General features: G+C 45.0%; 1 protein-coding gene across 1 annotated transcript in view; it reads left to right on the top strand.

Moving 5' to 3' along the window:
* Nucleotides 1–18,361, top strand: part of EXOC4 (exocyst complex component 4) — a 287,194-nt gene that overhangs the window by 51,639 nt on the left and 217,194 nt on the right. The window contains exon 7 of the mRNA XM_040062894.2: nt 125–302. Coding sequence (XP_039918828.1) covers nt 125–302 — 178 coding nt within the window. The remainder of the gene's footprint in view (nt 1–124; nt 303–18,361) is intronic.

The raw sequence follows: 18,361 nt of genomic DNA, 5'->3' as shown, positions 1-18,361 counted from the left end.
AAGCCAGGGTGACTTCAGCATATCCCAAAACAGGACGTGAAACCACAGTGCCCTGTCCCCCTGCCCTGCTGCGTGCCCGTGGAACGTTCCAGAAGCTGAGCAGGGCTGTTTCTCTGGTTCCCAGGCTGCTGCTGGAGCTGCTGGAGCTGCTCTTTGACAAGTTCAACGCCGTGGCCGCCGCGCACTCGGTGGTGCTGGGCCACCTGCAGCAGACAGTGGCGTCCCCCTGCAGCCAGTACGACGGGGAGATCAAGCTCTACGACATGGTGGATGTGTGGGTGAAGATCCAGGATGTCCTGCAGGTAAGAATCCCTCAGCTGGGCACGTTCTCAGCCTTGGAACAGCCTTTAGAACCGTGCCAGAGAACGCCTGTCGCGCTCAACGGTGCCGGGATTCGCCTTTGGGGTTTTTTTTGTTAAGTGGCCGCATTGACAACAGATTGTAAAACTCCAAAGAGCTTAAATATCAGAAAAAAAACCCAAAAAACCCGTGGATTCATCCTTATGGTGTTTGGAAAGGTTGATTCCTTTTGCCTACCCGAGTGATTTATCAGCAGCTTTCAAAGTGACATTTTTGTTCTGTGTTACCGTGTCGTGCCTGTCTCATAAAGTGTCACAGCTCTAATGGCTTGTCTTCTGCTGTCGTTATGGCTGGGTTTAGGCAGCTGAGACACTTGCTGCCGGCGTGTTTGCAGCAAATTCTTGTTTGATTCTTCCTCTGAGCTGCAAGAGACTAAAGCTGCACCTCGCTTAGGCTTTATTCAGGTGCTGTGCCTCTCACTCGGGGATCTGAGGCTCTCTCAAGCAGCAGAGCTCTCACCTGTCACATGTCTGTTCTCTCATTCTTCCTCGTGTTAGACACATGTTTAGTAATTTTTTTAAAATTTATTTATTTGGAGATTACTTTTATCCACAGTGCACAGATGTGGAACTTCACCTGGCACATGATAGAGGAGGTGAAAGGAGTGAGCATGGCATTATTTACAGGAGGAGAAAGGATTTATGCTGGTCATTCCAGCTCCTGGCTGGTGATGGAAAATGCTCTCTGCCTCCTGCCCTAAGTCACTTTTCCAGTTTGGGGCTGGTTTGTAGCTGTTGCTCTGCAGGATTGTTTGACCGTGCAGCGATGAAGATTTTTTTCCTTACACAGATATCCCAGTAGTGTGCATGGTGTGAATATAAATACTTGCACGTGATAAATGTAAGGTGTGGGCCTTCCATCCCCTCCAGTGACTCCTTACCCACATATTTGTCTTTCTAGAGGAATTATTATTAAAGAAACCTCAATCACTTTTCCCCATGCCACAAACTTGAAGCTCCCTTCAATACTGTTCTTGCAAAAATTTGCCTGGAAATGTCCAGCCAGAGGTTCATGAGGGGTTTCCTGAACATCAGGGTGTCACACAACTGAAGTGGGAATAAAGAAGTGAAGAATAAAAGGGTAGAATTAAATTTAAGGAATATTTGGAATGGGGAATCTGCAGCCATCTTCCTGTGATCCATGAGGTGCAGAAAAACTTTTAAGCTTTGAGTTCTGCAGATTTTGCTCCAGAAAGACAAAACCTTGGAGTAAGAACCCTCCCGAGATTGTTCCTTCAGTGTAGCTGAACGTCAAGGCTGGATATTGGGATGGGTTCAGTCGTGGGCTGTGGTGAAATTTGGAGAGATTTCTGTTGGCTGCTCCTGAACAACATTGATAGAACTCGGAGCCTGTGGAGGTGCGAGCTCCGAGGAGTGAGAGTTGCTTTCTGTGCTGGGGAGACGATGTCTGACCAAGATCCGTGGAAAAAGTCTGCCAGGAAAAACACAACAACCCACTTGGAAAGGTTTCATTGTTCTTGGGTGTCAGGGGGAGTCAGAAAAGCTTCCAGAACAGCTTTTACAATGCATAAAAGCAGCACTTTTAAGATCCATAATCTCTTGCTGGTTTAAGGTAAGAACTGAGCATTGACTGGCATGAAAGGGAGGAAATGCTGCATTTCTTTGTTCAAAATCTTGTGGGTGTTTGTACCTTAGTTCCACTGGAGTGGCTTAAAATATTTTTACCTTTGAGTGTAAGAAAAACCTTTGATCCCAAAGCTTAAATTATCTCTAGCCTGCTTTTCTGAGTAAGGATAATTTTTGGAGAGGAGATCTTAACGTTTGCAGCAGGAGGAGCGGAAAACTCAGTTTTTAAAAGTGTTTGAAGCTGCTGGGGAGGCTGAAAACTTGGAGCAGGTGGCTCAAGGAAGCAATGCAATTCCTTCCAATCCCAATGAATGGAGTTTGGTCACCACAGCAGAGCGATGTCACACGAGTGCAGTTCACAGGGATAATGTTCTGTCCTTACAGCAGGATTTTCTCTCCATGTCCGTACAAAATAACTGGAGCTCGTGGTGGGCTGGAAATTGGGGCTTGTTGTTTTTCTGCAGCTCGTTTTTGGAGCTGGATTTCTGAATAATTACCAGAAATGGACACCTGCAATAATACCCTAATCACTGCACCAGGCCCTCTGCTGTAGTGTGAGAGGTGGCTCAGCGTTGAGCAGAGCTGAGGTACAAAACATGCAGATTTTAAATATTTTTGACCTTCTCTGAGAATGGAGGAATAACGCAGAAGACAGAGTGACCTTTTCCAGTTGGTAATGAAGAGCTAGAAAACAAACAAACAAACAAAAGCAGTTTATCAAACTATTAGAGCAGCCTTGTTTAGGGAAAAAAACCAACATTTGAAGTTATTTCCTTGCCTCACAGCCAGCGTAGCCCTTGGTCATGTTTCATTAATGGGAGAGGGGGGAAATTTGTTTAAATTTTAACTTAGAGTTTGGCATCTTGTGCGGAGCTAATTGAGCTCTTCCGTGCTGGAGTGGGTGGAACATCCTCCTCATTAATGTGTCCTCCTCATTAATGCAGGATCAGGGCTTTTGCTGGAGAGAACTGGGAGCCGTGTGCCGACGTGGTCGTGTCAGGATAAACAGGGAGGGAACCCTGAGGTTTCCTGGGACAATTCAGGGTCTGTGCTGGACTGTTGGATGGAGTCCAGAGGAGCCCCTGTGCTCTGGAGCCAGGCTGGGAGAGCTGGGAATGCTCACCTGGAGAAGGGAAGGATCCAGGGAGAGCTTCCAGAACGTTCCAGGGCCTGAAGGGGCTCCAGGAGAGCTGCAGAGGGGCTGGGGACAAGGCCTGGAGGGACAGGACACAGGGAAAGCTGCAGGACCCTGCTTCAGGAGAAGCTACCAGTGACTTGTCCTGTTGGTGACAATGACCTGTAAACAGCACAGGCTGGAGCTGTTTGCCTCCAAGAACAGATCTCTCCTTTCTTAGCCGTGAATTTGTCGTTGATAATTCTCAGTTTTTTGGGGTCTATATTTTTCTCCCTCCCACAGAAGAGAGGGAAAATCACACATGTTTTCTCTGGGACATAAATCTTTAGCAGGCTCACTGGTGGGCTGTCTGCTGAGAAGACACTGACAGCTAATACCTTCCTTTTTGGGGTTTTTTTTTCTGTCTAATGCTTTCCTGTGTTTTCCAAAATTGGTGTCATTTAGCAGCCCAAACATTGCTGAAACCATAAGGAAACTGGGGAAGGAGGAGCTGAAGCCTCCTCTCTGCCCACACACTTGTGGTGCTGCTGAGCTGGGGATATCAGACACTGAATGTTGAGAAACCTCTCTTGAGGATGCTCCACCATCCTCACATCCTCCCTTATACAGAGGAATGGCATTTGCTGGAGGGAGCAGGGAAATGGGATCATTTTGTGCCTCACATCTGGGTCTGGTGGCGGGCAGTGGGAGTGATCTTGCAGAAAAGCTGCATTTAAACTGCATTTGCTGTGTCACACTTGTCCAGGAGTCCTGGGAGAGCACTTGGAGATGAATTTCAGGGCTCTGCTGCAGGAACCTGAGACCCTCTTTGATTTTTAAGAGAATCAATGGCATAAAATACTGGTCCTTTTCAGCACCCAGGAGAGCAGGGGAACGTTTGGTGCAGTTCAGCAGCCTCAGTTTCTCAGTGGGAAAGGTGTGGAGAGGTTTCAGCTCCATCCCAGCCTCTGCCAGCTGTGCTGTCATCCCACTCTTCCTTTTCCACAGCTCAGGATGCTTTCCTTGCTCTGGCAGCGCTGCTCATTCCCCTGTCAGGAATTTAATTTGAGGGAGTTGATTTGGCCCAGGGTTTGCTGCTGGCTGCCTTTTCTGCTCACTCAGGTCCCTGGCACAGGAGCAGGCAGGGAGGGAAGGCACCGTGGAAAAGGGAAAGGAAAGGGATTTTTCCAGAGCTCTCACCTGTCACATGTCTGTTCTCTCATTCTTGCTGCGTTAGTACGCCCAGTGTTATCCTAAACATGTTTAGTAAATTTTTAAAAATTTATTTATTTGGAGATTACTTTTATCCACAGTGCACAGATGTGGAACTTCCCCTGGCACATGATAGAGGAGGTGAAAGGAGTGAGCATGGCATTATTTACAGGAGGAGAAAGAATTTATGCTGGTCATTCCAGCTCCTGGCTGGTGATGGAAAATGCTCTCTGCCTCCTGCCCTAAGTCACTTTTCCAGTTTGGGGCTGGTTTGTAGCTGTTGCTCTGCAGGATTGTTTGACCGTGCAGCGATGCAGATTTTTTCCCTTACACAAATATCCCAGTAGTGTGCATGGTGTGAATTTAAATACTTGCACATAATAAATGTAAGGTGTGGGCCTTCCATCCCCTCCAGTGACTCCTTACCCAAGGGCAGGGTTTTCCTGTCAGCTGAAGCTGCTCCATGGAGCCGCTCATGGAAAACCCAAATGGATTTTGCTGGGTGGCTCAGCACAGGTCGGAACTTTTGCATTTAAAAGCTGAATGAGCTGTTTGTGACACGGTTGGTTCTCAAAAAGTCAAATCAGCTCCTTGCATGAGAGCTGCTCGTGTGCCATAAATCCTGGTTGGAATGCCAGAGCAGTATCTGAAACTGCTGCTGCCTTTGGGGAGTTCACCAGGTGATGCTTTGAACCCAAAGCAGTTATTTTTCACAAAGTGTCTCCACAGATATTTAATGGCTTTTGTGGTCATCCTCCAAATAATGGGCCTGGCAGTCTTTGTGGTTCTTTTTAAATGATGTGACGTGTGTGGGACTGCTGCCCTTGGACTCCTGACTGGTTTGTCTCATTAATGCTCGTCTCATTGAGAGAGCACTGGTCATAAAAGAACACTGGTCATAAAAGGGAATTGTCTGCAGCTTTAAAAAAAAAAAAAAAAAATACAGCTTCACTCAGTCTCTAGCAGGAGAAAGTGAGGAGGGAGAATTCCACTCCTCAGAACGCTGATATTTAAAAATGGAATTTAAATAATTAGAGTAGGTCACTTGATATTTTTCCCTCCCCTCCTGTTATTTGAAGTGAGCTCAGCACATGCGGGAATAAATCCAGCAGGGTGTTACAGTTTTCTGCAAATATGTGCTGCTAAGAACATGAGAATTTCTGGGGAAGTTTGTGGTGCAGGAGTTTTGTCTTTCTGGATCTGAGAAGGGACCAGCTGATTTTGCAGGAAGGCATTTCTTTAAAATTTGGCCTTACCAAGAAGGTTTGGAATGTCCTGTCTCACCTCTCAATAAAATAGAGTTTGATAGATTTGCTCCAATTCACCTAAAAATTGAAGTCTTCTTGCAATTTCAAACAGCAGATAAACTGGTACCTTTCTCAAGCTCTTAAGAAGGTGCACTAGGAATTTGAGGTGATGGAAGTGGCCTGGATAAAGGAGAAAAAAATGTGTCAGGAAGTGCCAGAGAAATTTCATGTAATCAACAGGAGATGGCAATGGCATCCTGGCCTTTTAAAAATGAAGAATATGAAGTAGAAATGCCCCACATTGATCTGTTTTCTCTTTGACTGGACGATCCTGGCTGAGCTGTGTTCAAAACTAACTGAATTATGTGGTAACAGGTACCTGGATGAGCTCCAGAGCTGAGCTGGCTGCAGACATTGGGTTATTTTCTCTCCCAGGAATGGCCCTTGTTAACTGAGCTGTGCCATATTTTATTTTATATTCTGTTAGCAGGCTGACAGAGCAGAATTTTCCCCCATACTCCTCCACTAACAACTTTTGGTTGGACGCTTTCTATCCTGGAGCTGTTGATCCAATGCATTTTATAAACACCAACATTTATGCTGAAGTTCAAAGAAATCAAGCGCAGAATAAAAATCATTTGAACAACACACAGCCACTTGTGCAGCTCATTGCAGAGGAGGTCAGCGGGGTTTGGGGAGATTTTAAAAAATGTTAACTCTTTTAATGAAATATTTAATGAAATATTTTTAAATTTACGAGCAAGGAAAAAAAATCCATCATCTTTGTTCCATGCTGTGGAGCATCAGGCTGCTCTGACCTTCATTTAAGGTGGATTTTCCTTTTAATTGTTTACCACATTCCGTTATATTACAGTCATAAAGGGGATTTGGAGTTTATGCCTAAATATTCATGGAACTAAAGCCATGCGAGTTAAAAGCAACTTCAGCTCTGCTGAAGGTGCCGAAAAAGGTGCCCAAATTCCTGGAGAGAGAAATAACTTCAAAAAGCTGTTTGGTGGAGTTGTGAAAGTCAAAGTCAGCTCTGCTGGGTGTTAGGCTGAGAGGAGAAGGTTGGGAATGCAGGGTAGGGAATGACACATTCCCTACTTCGATATTTGGCAGTTGGCACAAAACCTGTGCCTTGTGAACCCTGGGCCATCATTAAATTCCTTTTAATGGGTTCAACTTGAGAACACGGAATTTTTTCCAGCTTTTTTTTTCCCCAGTGATGCCACTTGGAAGCTTTTCTTTCTCGAGCTGGATGATTCCCTGACAAGGGTTAAGAGGGGTGTGAGGTGACCATCACACCTGATGTGTCTCTGTGATTCCAACAAGAATGTGAGTTTTGGGAGTGAAGGATGCAGAATTCCCAGCCTGTACAGAGCTTGTTAGGCCTCCACCTTCTTGGAGCTGATAAATAATGGGATGATGTGGAAGAAATGGAAAACTCTGCTGCAGATTTGTGCCTTGTCTTTTATTTTAACCATTTTTGAACAGTTTCATCAGCTCTGATGCGGATTTTTTTTTTCTCCCCCGTTTTCTGTCAGTGTCTGCTGCACTTCATCCCTGCTGTCAGCTGGAATTAAGAGGTGCTACCAGGAGTTCATCAGCATTTGTGGACATGTTTTATAGGACTATAAAACCTCTCTTTTGATGTGCTGAGCTCATACTCTGTCCCTGTGTGAGTGCCTTTAAAGGCAGCCACTTGTTCCCTTCCCAGCACCATCAAACCACTGTGAAAGGAAAAAGGCCAAAAACTCCTCGTGCCCTCCCTGCAGGACTCCTCCTCTGACAACAGAGCCGAGGGATCCATGCAGGCAAATTCCTGCTAATGGGAGAGAGGAGCTGATCTCCGAGGGAAATGTTTGGAAATTGTTTTGCTTAAAAGCCTTTTCTGCTCCTGTGCTGTTTTTCTTGTGCTTACCACACGTGACATTTGCAAAACCTTGAGGTAGAATCTTATTTTTCTTTCCTGAGGTTTTCCAGCTCTTGTGTTGCTTTCCTTATAGGAAATCTCTGCTTTTATTTTGGGGGCCTGAAGGCTTTGTTGTTGTTGTTGTTGTTGTTGTTGTTATGTAGGAAAGTGCAGAATTGCATCCACAAGAATTCTTCCAGGGTCATGGAATGGTTTGGCTTGGAAAGGATCTCGCAGATCATCTCATTCCACCTTCCCCTAGACCAGGTTGCTCCAAACCCCATCAAACCTGCACCTGCAGGCTTTGATATTTTGTTTTGTACTTTTTTGTGTATGTGTGTGTGTGGTTGTGCTACCCAGCTGCCTTTTGAAGTGGTTTTATTTAGGAATTTTTAAAATATCTCTCAGTGGGTTTTGAGCAGGGTTTTGGTAGTTAAAACATAGAAAATAAAAAATGGATAATAAAGGCTTGGGTGAGACTGAGATTCTTGAGGGCAGGTCCATCCACTGAAAAAATATTTAAGCACATAATCAGCCCCGAAACTTTTTTCTTAATTACTTTGCATTCACTTTTTGGCTTCAGCCATATTTGCTGCACCAACTTTTAGCTGCTCAGCTCCAAAAGGAAGGAGCTTCTGCTTCCAAATATCTCATGTGATTGTGTCTGTACAAGCCAGCAGCAAGTGGCTGATGATTCACTGGTGTTCTCGGGGCTGAGAGAGGCTGCAGAGCTCCAAGCCTGCCTGTTCTGAGGGAAATGAAAAACCCCCAGTTCGTGCTGGGAACAGCCAATCCCCCTCCGCCCCCAAACCCTTCTGTTTCTCTCAGCGGGGTTCTGGCCGTGGCTCCGTGGGTTCAGCGTTCTTGGACATCTCAATATACACTCAGAGCTCCATTTATTTGTCAGAAATGAACTGGGGAGAAGCTGCTTTCCCTCTGTTTTCAGGGCTGGGATGGAAAATCTGGATTGCATTTCATCCCTTCCTTACATTATCCTTCCTTTGTGGGAAGAGCCAATGTGACTTGGGCAGACTCTGGAATTAGTTTTTATTTCTTTATTATAAATGTTCTGATTTCCTCTTTTTAAGTGAAATGAAAAACAATTTCAGAAATCTGAACTAGAATAAAAGATTAAATTTGTTTCAGCTCACTTAATTTTTTTGTTGTTGTTGTTAGTTTTACATGCTTTTAGATTGGAGGAATTTTGCTAATTGGAGAATCGCGGAATGGTTTGAGTTGGAAAGGATCTAGAATTAGATGAGCTTCAAGATCCCTTCCACCCCAAACCATCCTGTGATTTTTGCACAGGAAGGAGTCTTATCTATCAAAATACAGAATATGAGTACAAAAACAACAGCAGGATTTACCAACACGTTCATTGTGGGTTGTCATCAAACAACTGGAAAGGAGTCACTGTGTCCGTGCTAGGAACCATGGAAACCCAATTCCACCTGGGGAAAGGGGGACAGGAGGGAATCAGGTAATTAAATGTGACCTCTACACCGTGATTTTATTCTCTGGGTGTAATTAAATGCCTTGAAAAGCTCTTTGGGGTCTTCATTTACTGGCTGAGGCTGAAAAACTGTGGCCGTGGGTGTGACCTGGGTGAAGCTGGGAGCTGCAACCTGATTAAAAACCACCAGTGTTGCCTTGTTAATCCATTCTTTCCAGTCAGAAAAGCTGCACTCTCTCTGCTTTGAATCTGCTTGGAAAAAAAAAAAAACAAACAAAAGATGAAAGAGCAACACCGGGAGAGAAGGAAAAATCCCAGTGTGCTGCACTCCGTGGGCCTGGTGCTTTTACTGAGTGGAGTTTTGTCCTTTATTTTTAGTGTTCCAGAGCCCTGGAATGTCCCTGATCACTTCTAGCCACGGTTCCTGTGGATGAAATGTTATTTTCCAGTGGAAAATGTGGTGGTGGTGCCCACAGTTCCCAGTGCAGCATCGACTGAGGGGCCCTGGGAAGTGCTATAAAAATCATTCTCAAGCTGTTAACTCAGACCTTGCTTTTCTGCACTTGCTGGTGAACCACCCTATGAATTTCTGTGATGGATGAGGTTTTCCAAAAGAGCCAAAGGCATTTAGGATCTAACTCCCTTGGCAATCTGGTGGGAATTGGACAACTAATTACTTTGGATTCTTTGGAAAATCCCAGATCTAATTTTGTATTATAATAACATGGTTTTAAAGGAAGGTAAAACCTCTCAGAAAAATAACATTTTTTTCACCTTTTTTAATAGACAGGAGAGCTGTTTTTCTGGCCAGTTCTCCTGTGTTGAACCTGCTTTGGAAAAGGCTTGGAGCAGGAGGTTGGATGGATGCTGCCTTTTCCAAGGGCTGACCTGTGGCCCTGTGCAATACCTGAGATAAAGACACGAGCAGGACTCTTGCTTGATGCACTCCAGCTGCACAGAAGTTAATTGTGTCATGAATTTTCTCTCCTGGGCTTAAGCAGTTGGAATTTGCTGCCCGTGACAGGGAGAATAATCCAAATTAGTTACACCTCCCAGCAGGTCAGTAAATAAATAAATCAGAGCGCAATATCCCAAAATCTGCCCGTTTTTACTGACAAAGGACACTGGAAGAACCCAGCTGATTTATCTGGGACACAATAAAAGGATGATCTCACTTTATTACGGTGATTTGGTGCTCATTCCCTCGCTGCTTCATCAGGGACGTCACCTGCCTGGTGCCCTCTTAGGAAAACTGCATTTTCCAGCCCCTTTTCCTGCCAAAGTGATAAATGATGGTGCCTCTGAATTGTTCCTCTCATGATGATTTGCTTTAATTTTCACGAGGGTGACTTTCCCTTAGAGCCCATCTTGGTCCTGAGGTCGAAAAATGAAGATGTTCCCAGAGATCCCGTGACAGCTGTGGTGGAAAATGTTCCGAAAACTTTGTGATCTCCCAGGAAAAGCGGAAAAGTGGTGCTGATTCCTCCCTGTTCGAGTCACAGATGCTGCATTGCAAGGGGATTGCAGCTCTCCCACAGGGCACTTTTCTTTCCAGTGGGGCCAGTTTTAAAGTGTGGATTTGTGAGGGTTCACCTCTGCCGAGTCCACGCCGGTTTTCCAGTGTCCTGCCCACCTTGCAAGTCCTTCAGTGCTCACCAGTGCTGCCCAGGCATTTAGAAAACAGAGATTTGAAAGTCTTTCTCAGGAAATATGCACTTCTGCTTTCACACTCAGAGGGATCGTGGAAAAAAACAAGGATTCCGGAGGACGGCACGTTGGTGAAAATTACTGTGAAAATAACTTCTGGTGCGTGGTGAGGCTTTGGTTCTGCTCTTGGTGTGGGGACAGGCCAAACCCCTGGAAAACATCACACTGCCAGCAAAACTCGAGTGTCCTGATCCAGCGTTTTAGTGGGAAGTGGGATTGAAGGAGAGAGAATTGCATCCCTGCCTTCATGCGTGGTTCGGGACGGGGCTGTCACGCCAGCACCTCGTTAACACTGTGCCTGGAGCAGAACTGAGACTCTCTTTCTGTTAATTATTAATTTGTCATTTTCAAATCTTGGCATTTTGGAGCTGTTTGGGAGGATGAGGCGGTTGGAACCGGATGATCTTTGAGGTCCCTTCCCAGTTTGTTCAGTGATTTTATGATCTTTGTGCAACAGGCACCTCGGTGCGCCTGGGTTTATGCAGATCAGAGGAGGTGATTTGCAGGAATTTGTACAGTCAGCCTTCCCTTAATGGCAACCTGTGTGATTCCCTGAATTCTCTGAGGTTGCAGGTTGTATAAAACAGGGTAGAATTTGATCCTCGTATTCCCAAATCCCGCTTTCCTTAGCAATGATTCTTTCAGCATAATGTTCTTTGCTTTAATATTCTTCAGAGGCTGAGCTCGAGCGATGCTCTTTGTTACTTGTGCCTCATATCTGCTGGTTTGCCTCTGCTCCCTCTGCTTTATCTCTTAGCTGTGTTTTCTGAGAGCCAGCCAGATGTTAATCTGAATTTTTGCACCGACAGCCTGAAATGTGCTTCAACACCAGCAGCAGCAGCAGCAGCAGCAGCAGAGCGATTTCCTCATGCTCTCCGTCCACCCCAACATGATTTGACATTGGCTGCAAAGTCACTGGGCTGAAAATCCCAACATCAAACACGGAGTTGAAGGGATTCTGTGCAGGTGCAGGGGAGACTGAGATTTGATGAGATTTGTCCCCAAGGTCACCAAAATGTGCTCTGCCTTTCCAGGAGTCTTTATTGTCACGCTGGGTGGGTCGTTCCTCGTGTGCTGCTCAGCCCCCTTGGGAGGTGCCAGCCTTGGCATTTTTCTGGGAGTGCTTTTTTAAGGCCAGGAGTTCAAATGGAAGGATTGGTTAAACATTCGTCTCTTTTGCATTTCATTTTGCTGTGAGCTATAAAATTACCAATTTCCTGAAAGATCAAGCTGAGGGTTCACGGTTAATTGATGGTCTAAAAACAGCCTCCTGTGATATTTCCTCATGGCCTGTGTAGGATTATTGTGTGATCTGGTAGGGGATTGTTCTTTTGGACGCATAATTTTGTGCTGCATTCATGATCCTGAGGGCTTTTGGCTTTGTTTTGAAAGGTGGCGTAGAAGGAATGTGAATCCCTTTGACATTTCCAAGCTACAGCCCCCTCAAAATTGTAACTCAGTGTCTGCTGAAGGAGTCGACGCTGGAAAACAGGAGCAGCACAGTGGGCAAATACATCCAGGGCAGGGCAAAACAGTTACATTTAGGGTGAATTCAGTAATTTGGATTGTTTTTTTCCTATTTGAGGAGGCTCTTCCACATCCTCGCCCCCCTTCCCTGTCATCCAGCATCCATGAATTCCTGAAAATGTCTTTATCATCCTGGCTGAGATATTGGAAAGGCAAAACTTCCTGACGGTGTGGAGAGTATTTAAAAGACCTTTTAAGTTTCACAGTGCCAAGTGTGGGGTGTTTTGGGGATGTTGTGCTAATGTGACATTAAGGAAGGGGAATATTAAAAAAAGTGATGGCTTTTCCATTATGGGGGAAAAATGGATCGTTTTGGGCTGTAATTGATTTGTATTTGCAGGGTTTGGTTTTTGTTTTTTTTTGCCTTGCTAAATAGTCTGGCTGTGTCAAAATTATCCCAGCACCTCGGGAAGATGCTGATGATGCTGGCATTTCTGCACCTGCTTAATTTGGGTTTGCAAGGGAGGCCAGCAAGGCTGCCTGGGAGACTTCACTTCAGCAAAGTGCTGGCGTGGCAGAACAGAGCCCGGTGCACTTTCATGAATCTGAAATCGTTTCCACCACGCATTTGCTGAACCTCAGCTTATTTTTGCAATCCTGAAAATGGCTCATTAATTGCTGGGAGCCCGACCATCCCTCTGGACAAAAGGAGTTGGGGCCAAATTAGAGTTTCTCTTAAGCAGAGCTGACTTGTTGCTTTTGATCGTCGCCAGAGCGGCCCTGGGTGGTTGTGTTTGTTTTAAAGGAGACTTTGGGTTGAAAACATTAATTTTTTCGCTTTATCTGCCTCATTTTGCATCTGGATTTTTACAGAAGCATAGAATGGGTGATACTGGCACACACTGGTAAGTTTTGAGGCTTCTCTGTTCCAGGCTGTCCCTTGTGCTGGATGCTCCAGGTGTGGCCTCTCCACTCCCCCAAACTCCTGCTGACTTCTCCCTCAGCTTCTGAACCATCCCACCCTTGGATCAGATCACTCTTGCTGGGATAATCTTTTCATATTTTAGTGATTTCCCCATCCATGATACTCTGTTTCACTGGAGGGTGAGGCTGTGCTCTATAAATACTCACTCAAGTTGTAAATACAATTTGTACAACTTGCTGCTGCTTTCCTGTGCAGATTGAAAACATCTTGCGCTTAAATCTTGTTTTCTTTTGGACCTCAGGTGCTGCAATATCCTCTCAGATCCTCGTTCTTGTGGTCTGGCTGATGGAACGAGCTGGGTTGTTTTGGAGTGTGAGATGGAGGCAGAGCTGTTCTGTTGCTTGCCTGGTGTGTTTTCCTCATTCCCCAAACTCCCATCTTCCCTGAATTTACTGCGCTGCTCCTTCCTTACTGCTGCACGTTATTGTCTGCAATACTCCCTATTGATTTTGTGCGTTGGGGATGATTTCCTTTGCTGAGCACAGGCGTGAGCAATTGGAAGTCATTTGCTCTGAGAAGGGTTTGGGCTTCCTAAGATTGTATAAAATCTCTTCTGTAGCCTGATTTGAGGAGGTTAGGTGCTCTTGTCTGGGGAGTTGTCATTTTATTAAGGCCACTTGGTGCATTCCTGTCTCTTTGGTTGGCTTTGTTTTCAGCCAGCAGGAAAAGCTGTTTCATTTAAGTTTAAAGAACCTTATGTTACAAATTAAATTTCATATTCCATTTTGGGGTTCTCCAAACTTTACTGAGAGCAAAAAAACAGCAGAAAATTCAATTTAGTCCCTGTCAGATCAGTCTTGTGGAGACTGGAGGGAAAATCAGCATTTTGAGGTGGAGAGAGATTTATTTCCAATATTGCCCTGCAAGTTGTGAGTCGTCAAGAGAGGTGAATAATCCACGTGCCATAATCTGTCAGAATGGGAACAGGTTCTTGGAAAATGTTCTGTTTCTAGGACTGAGCCAAGAGTTTAGAAATCACCTGTTCCTGTCTGATGTTTGAGCTGGGTTTTCCTGTGCCTGAATTTGCACGTGAACGGGGGTCACAGGGTTGTCAGGGAGGTTTGATTTATGGTGTGGGGGAGTTCTGGCCCTGATCCAGAGGAGCAATTAATGGGATGAGCTGATGGAAGGGACCCTTCCCAGGCTGGAAGTGGCTCCTGGCCAGGCTGCCCAGCACCCTGCAGGATAAAGGCAATATTTTTATAATAAATATTATATTTTATATGATTCTATACTCTATATATAATTTTAATTTTATAGAATCCCTTAAATTTTAGGGATTTGAAGGTATGTGAGCAGGGCCAGGAGTTGGACTGGATGATCCTGCTGGGTCCCTTCCCCACTCAAGGTGTTCTGTGATTATTAAAAACATTTTATAATAAATAACCACAAGTCCAGCCTTTCCCAGGAGGTGGTGGCAGCTGATTTCCATATCTTTACTGGGAAATAGCCCAGCCTGAATCTCCCAAGGTTCAGAGTGTGTTTTGTGGAATATCAAGTGTGTTTTATTGAGTATCTCTGGCACTTCTGGACCGGGAGGATAAGGAAATAAAGTTGTCATTTGTATTCTGCTGTTTGTCAGCCTGCAAACGGGGGGATCTGGGGATAACAGTTCATTATTTACTTAACAAAATCTGTCACGTTGGGGATTAAAAATGTCATTTCTCAAGAAGTGGAGGGGTTGGATGTGCTGCTGAAGCCAGGCACCTGTGTCAGAGCTGTTGTGTTTCCATATGGGAATGGATAACAGCATTTTCTCCTGTGCTTTCAGCCCTACCCTGCGCTGAAAATGGGGAATTGACATTTCTGTAAAGACAGGGGCATCTAATTGCTCCAAGAACTGGAGTGTTCTGTGTTCCTGCATTATCCTCATCAAAAAGCTGCCTTTGAAACTCCATTCCTGACCTGCTGAGCAGATTCCCAAGAAATCCCAGACCTAAGGAGACGAGGTTGATTTACAGCTCCAATTAAGGCACAGAATCATGGAATCATCCAGATCATCTTGTCCAACCCTCAACCTGTCATCAGAGGGAGAACAGCATGGGAAAAGCAGAAGAGTTTTGGGGTTTTTTCCTTCCCTGGTTCTCCAAACTCTCAAAAAAGAGAGGAGTTTTTGAGTCCAGAGGTTGCTCAGCTCACATGACATCCGTGTTTGAGGCACTTCTGAAACCCTCAGTTTAAAACCCTGACCTGGTTTGAGAGAGTTGGATTCAAGTGGAACTTTTTTGCGGAGAAGTTACTGCAGAGTGTAGGGAGCAATTAGAGAAGGCAGGAGACACCTTCTTGCTGATAAAATCCAAGACAGCTCAGTGACCCAACAGCTGAAGGGCGCAGAGTAAAGGAGATTTTTTACTGATTATTTTTTAGAGAGAGCAAGTGGGTTGTGGGTTTTTTTTTTTTTTTCTTTTGTTTTGTTTCTTTGAAAAGAGCAACAATGAATAATAGACCCTTTCTGCAAATATAACTTAAATATGAGATCTCGAAGGCAGGAGGACAGTGACAAAGAAAACACTTCCCCCAGTTTTACCTTTACAAATGGAAATGTCTAAAATCCGTGATGGCTCTTCAGTCAGAGGCGGATGAAGGGGTATTATGTGGATGCATCTTGTTGTCATGATAATTCAAGAGGGACCATTTTCTTATCCATCTGAAAGCTGGGTGGTGATAGATGTCAAATATTTGTCCTGGGTGGTAAAGTAAATATTTGCCATCTACCTGTCCCCATCAGCGAGCAAATCGCTCGCAAACAGCGCCGCATTGCAGGGAGGGGGAGGAGGTATGAAATGGCATGAAAATTAAAGATGAAGCCACTGAATGAGAAGGAGACACTAAATAAACCTAGAAGTTAAATAAAAACGAGGTGGATGGATTCCCTGGTGATGGAGGAAGCCAAATTGCGGAGTGCGTTATGCAAAGGTGGGGAGATGACAAATGTCAGTGGGAATCTGTAAAGCTGTTTGCAGACGAGGCACGGAAGACAGACTTGTTGTAGGAGGTGGAGGAACATGCCTTTATTTAAAGAATTCCTCTGTCTAGGGAGAGAAAAATTCGGAGTGAGAGGGGGCCACGTCCAGGGACAAAACCCCTGTGCTGTAGGAACTGGAGGGTGTAGGCAGGAATTCTGTCTGGGGGCCAAGGACTGGGAATGGAGCAGAATTTTTCCTTTTATTTTATGGAATTAAGCTGTGTCAGGAGGTTTAGGTCAGATTTCAGGAAAATTTCTTCCCCTAGAGGGTGCTGGGCACTGAAAAGGCGCCCCAGGGAATGGGCACAATCCCAAGGCTGCTCCAGGAGCGTTTGGACAACGCTCCCAGGGATGCACAGGGTGGGATTTTAGGGTGTTTAGACTGGATTATCTTGGTGGGTCTCTTCCCACTTAGGATATTCTGTGATTAAACATCCACAGGAGCAGGCTGAGTATCAAATAATAAAACTGACAGAAAAGGAGGTAAAGCGAAAACCCAAATTCCAAAGTCCTAAACAGGCAAAGGAAGCGAAATTCCTCATTGGCTGCTGCTTCTCACTTGTCCAGTCCTGGAATGATCTTGCTCTGGAGAGAAAGAAAAGCACCAAACAGACAAACACTGCAGCTGCCAAGGTTGGAGCCGTGTTTATTTGGCACAAATTACTTAAAACATAGAAATCAAGGCCCAGGAGAGCTGATAAGCTGAGATATTTTTGGGAGGAGGCCGTAGGAGGGAAGTGAGGACGACTGTTGTGGATTTTGTGGGTCAGATCTATTTGGTGGATCTTTGGACCCTTAAAAACAGGACACCAGCAGAAGGCGTTGTGTTGAATTGCACAAGATTTTGTGTTTAAAAAAAAAAAAAAAAAATCAACATTATGGGAAAGAGAAGTGATTTCTTTGAAACCAGTCTGGAGTTGTGAGAGTGTAGACGAGGAAACAACCCAGCAACTCTTCCCTTCTGATTATAAAAACACCCAGGCAGAGCTGGAGGCTTTAGAAAGAATTTACAAATGAATTTAAGCTCCAAGGCACGATGTCAGAAGACTTTTTTAGGAAGGAGGAGTCTGAAGTCACTGAGGAGCCAGGAAAAATCAGCAGCCTCTCCTTAAAGCCTTCAGCTGAGGGTTGGAGAACAAGCAGAAATGTCTTATTTACATCTACAAAAGAGCCTGCAAATTATTTATGTAGTGGAAAAAAAAAAATTGGCTCTTGTGAGGTTTATTTATTTATTTAATCACTCAGAGCACTTGAAATGGATAAAGAACTTTGCAGTGGGGTTATTTTGTTGGCTGCTGGGGTGGTTTTTTGGTGGTTTTTTTTTTTTGTTTTGTTTTATTTTGTTTTGTTTTTTCTTTTCTTTTCAATTGACCAAAAAAAAACCAACCTGACCAGGAAATATAAACAAAGAATCGATGGAAAATTATCATAATGGAAGGAAGAAAGGTTAATTCTGGTTTGGTGATGATCCTTGTGGCTCTGATCAGGCCTTCAAAAAGGGCTGACAGCAAATTTTGATGCCTGCCACAAAAATCTTCTGTGTTATTTGGGATGGGAAGGGACTGATGGATCTGTGAGATGTTTACGTAAGGGCGGCAAGGGGGAAAATAAAATTATTTGGGGAGATTCCGTGGTTCTAAATGCGGCAAAGGCAGGACAGTGACATTTTCAGGAGGCTCGGTGGCAGCTACTGTGAATGTGCAAGGTGTGACCCACACTGGGAGATGGTGGGGAGTGTAAAGGATGGAAATCCAAGGAAATGTTATATTATTTTATAGAAAGGGATGCTGGCAGCCTCACTGGTGTCTGCCAGGAATTGTCCAGGCTTACCCTGAAGGATACTGCAGGACAGGAAGGGATTTAGGTTTGGAGCAAGGGGTGTCTGTTGCCCGTTCACGTTCTGCCCTGGGAAGAGAGGCTGGAAAAGTTGGGTTCAGATTCCCTGAGGAAGAGAACAGACGAGGAGGAACAATAAAATAATGGGTGGGAAGGGGAAGTGGCAATTCCTGCTTCTTCCTGCTCCAAGACACAAAATGATGGAATAATTTGGGCTGGAGGAGACCTTAAAGCCCATCCAGTGCCACGGGCAGGGAGACCTTCCACCATCCCAGGGTGCTCCAAGCCCCCATGTCCAACCTGGCCTTGGATGCTCCCAGGGATGGGACAGGAGCCATCAGCACAGCTGTGGGGCAGGAAATGGGTGGGGGGAGAGGTTTTTGGGACTGCAGTTGAATGGAGGAGCTGCTGCTTGAATCAGTCAATCCCTCTGCCAAGGCCCACGTTCATGGAACCGTGGAATTAAGGTTGGGAAAGAACTTGGAGATCACCGAGTCCAACCATCATCACCACC

Source organism: Hirundo rustica, chromosome 4, assembly GCF_015227805.2.
Source record: "Hirundo rustica isolate bHirRus1 chromosome 4, bHirRus1.pri.v3, whole genome shotgun sequence".
Lineage (NCBI taxonomy): Eukaryota > Metazoa > Chordata > Aves > Passeriformes > Hirundinidae > Hirundo > Hirundo rustica.
The sequence above is the reverse complement of the archived record's forward strand: the minus strand, read 5'-3'. Positions and strand labels throughout refer to the sequence as shown.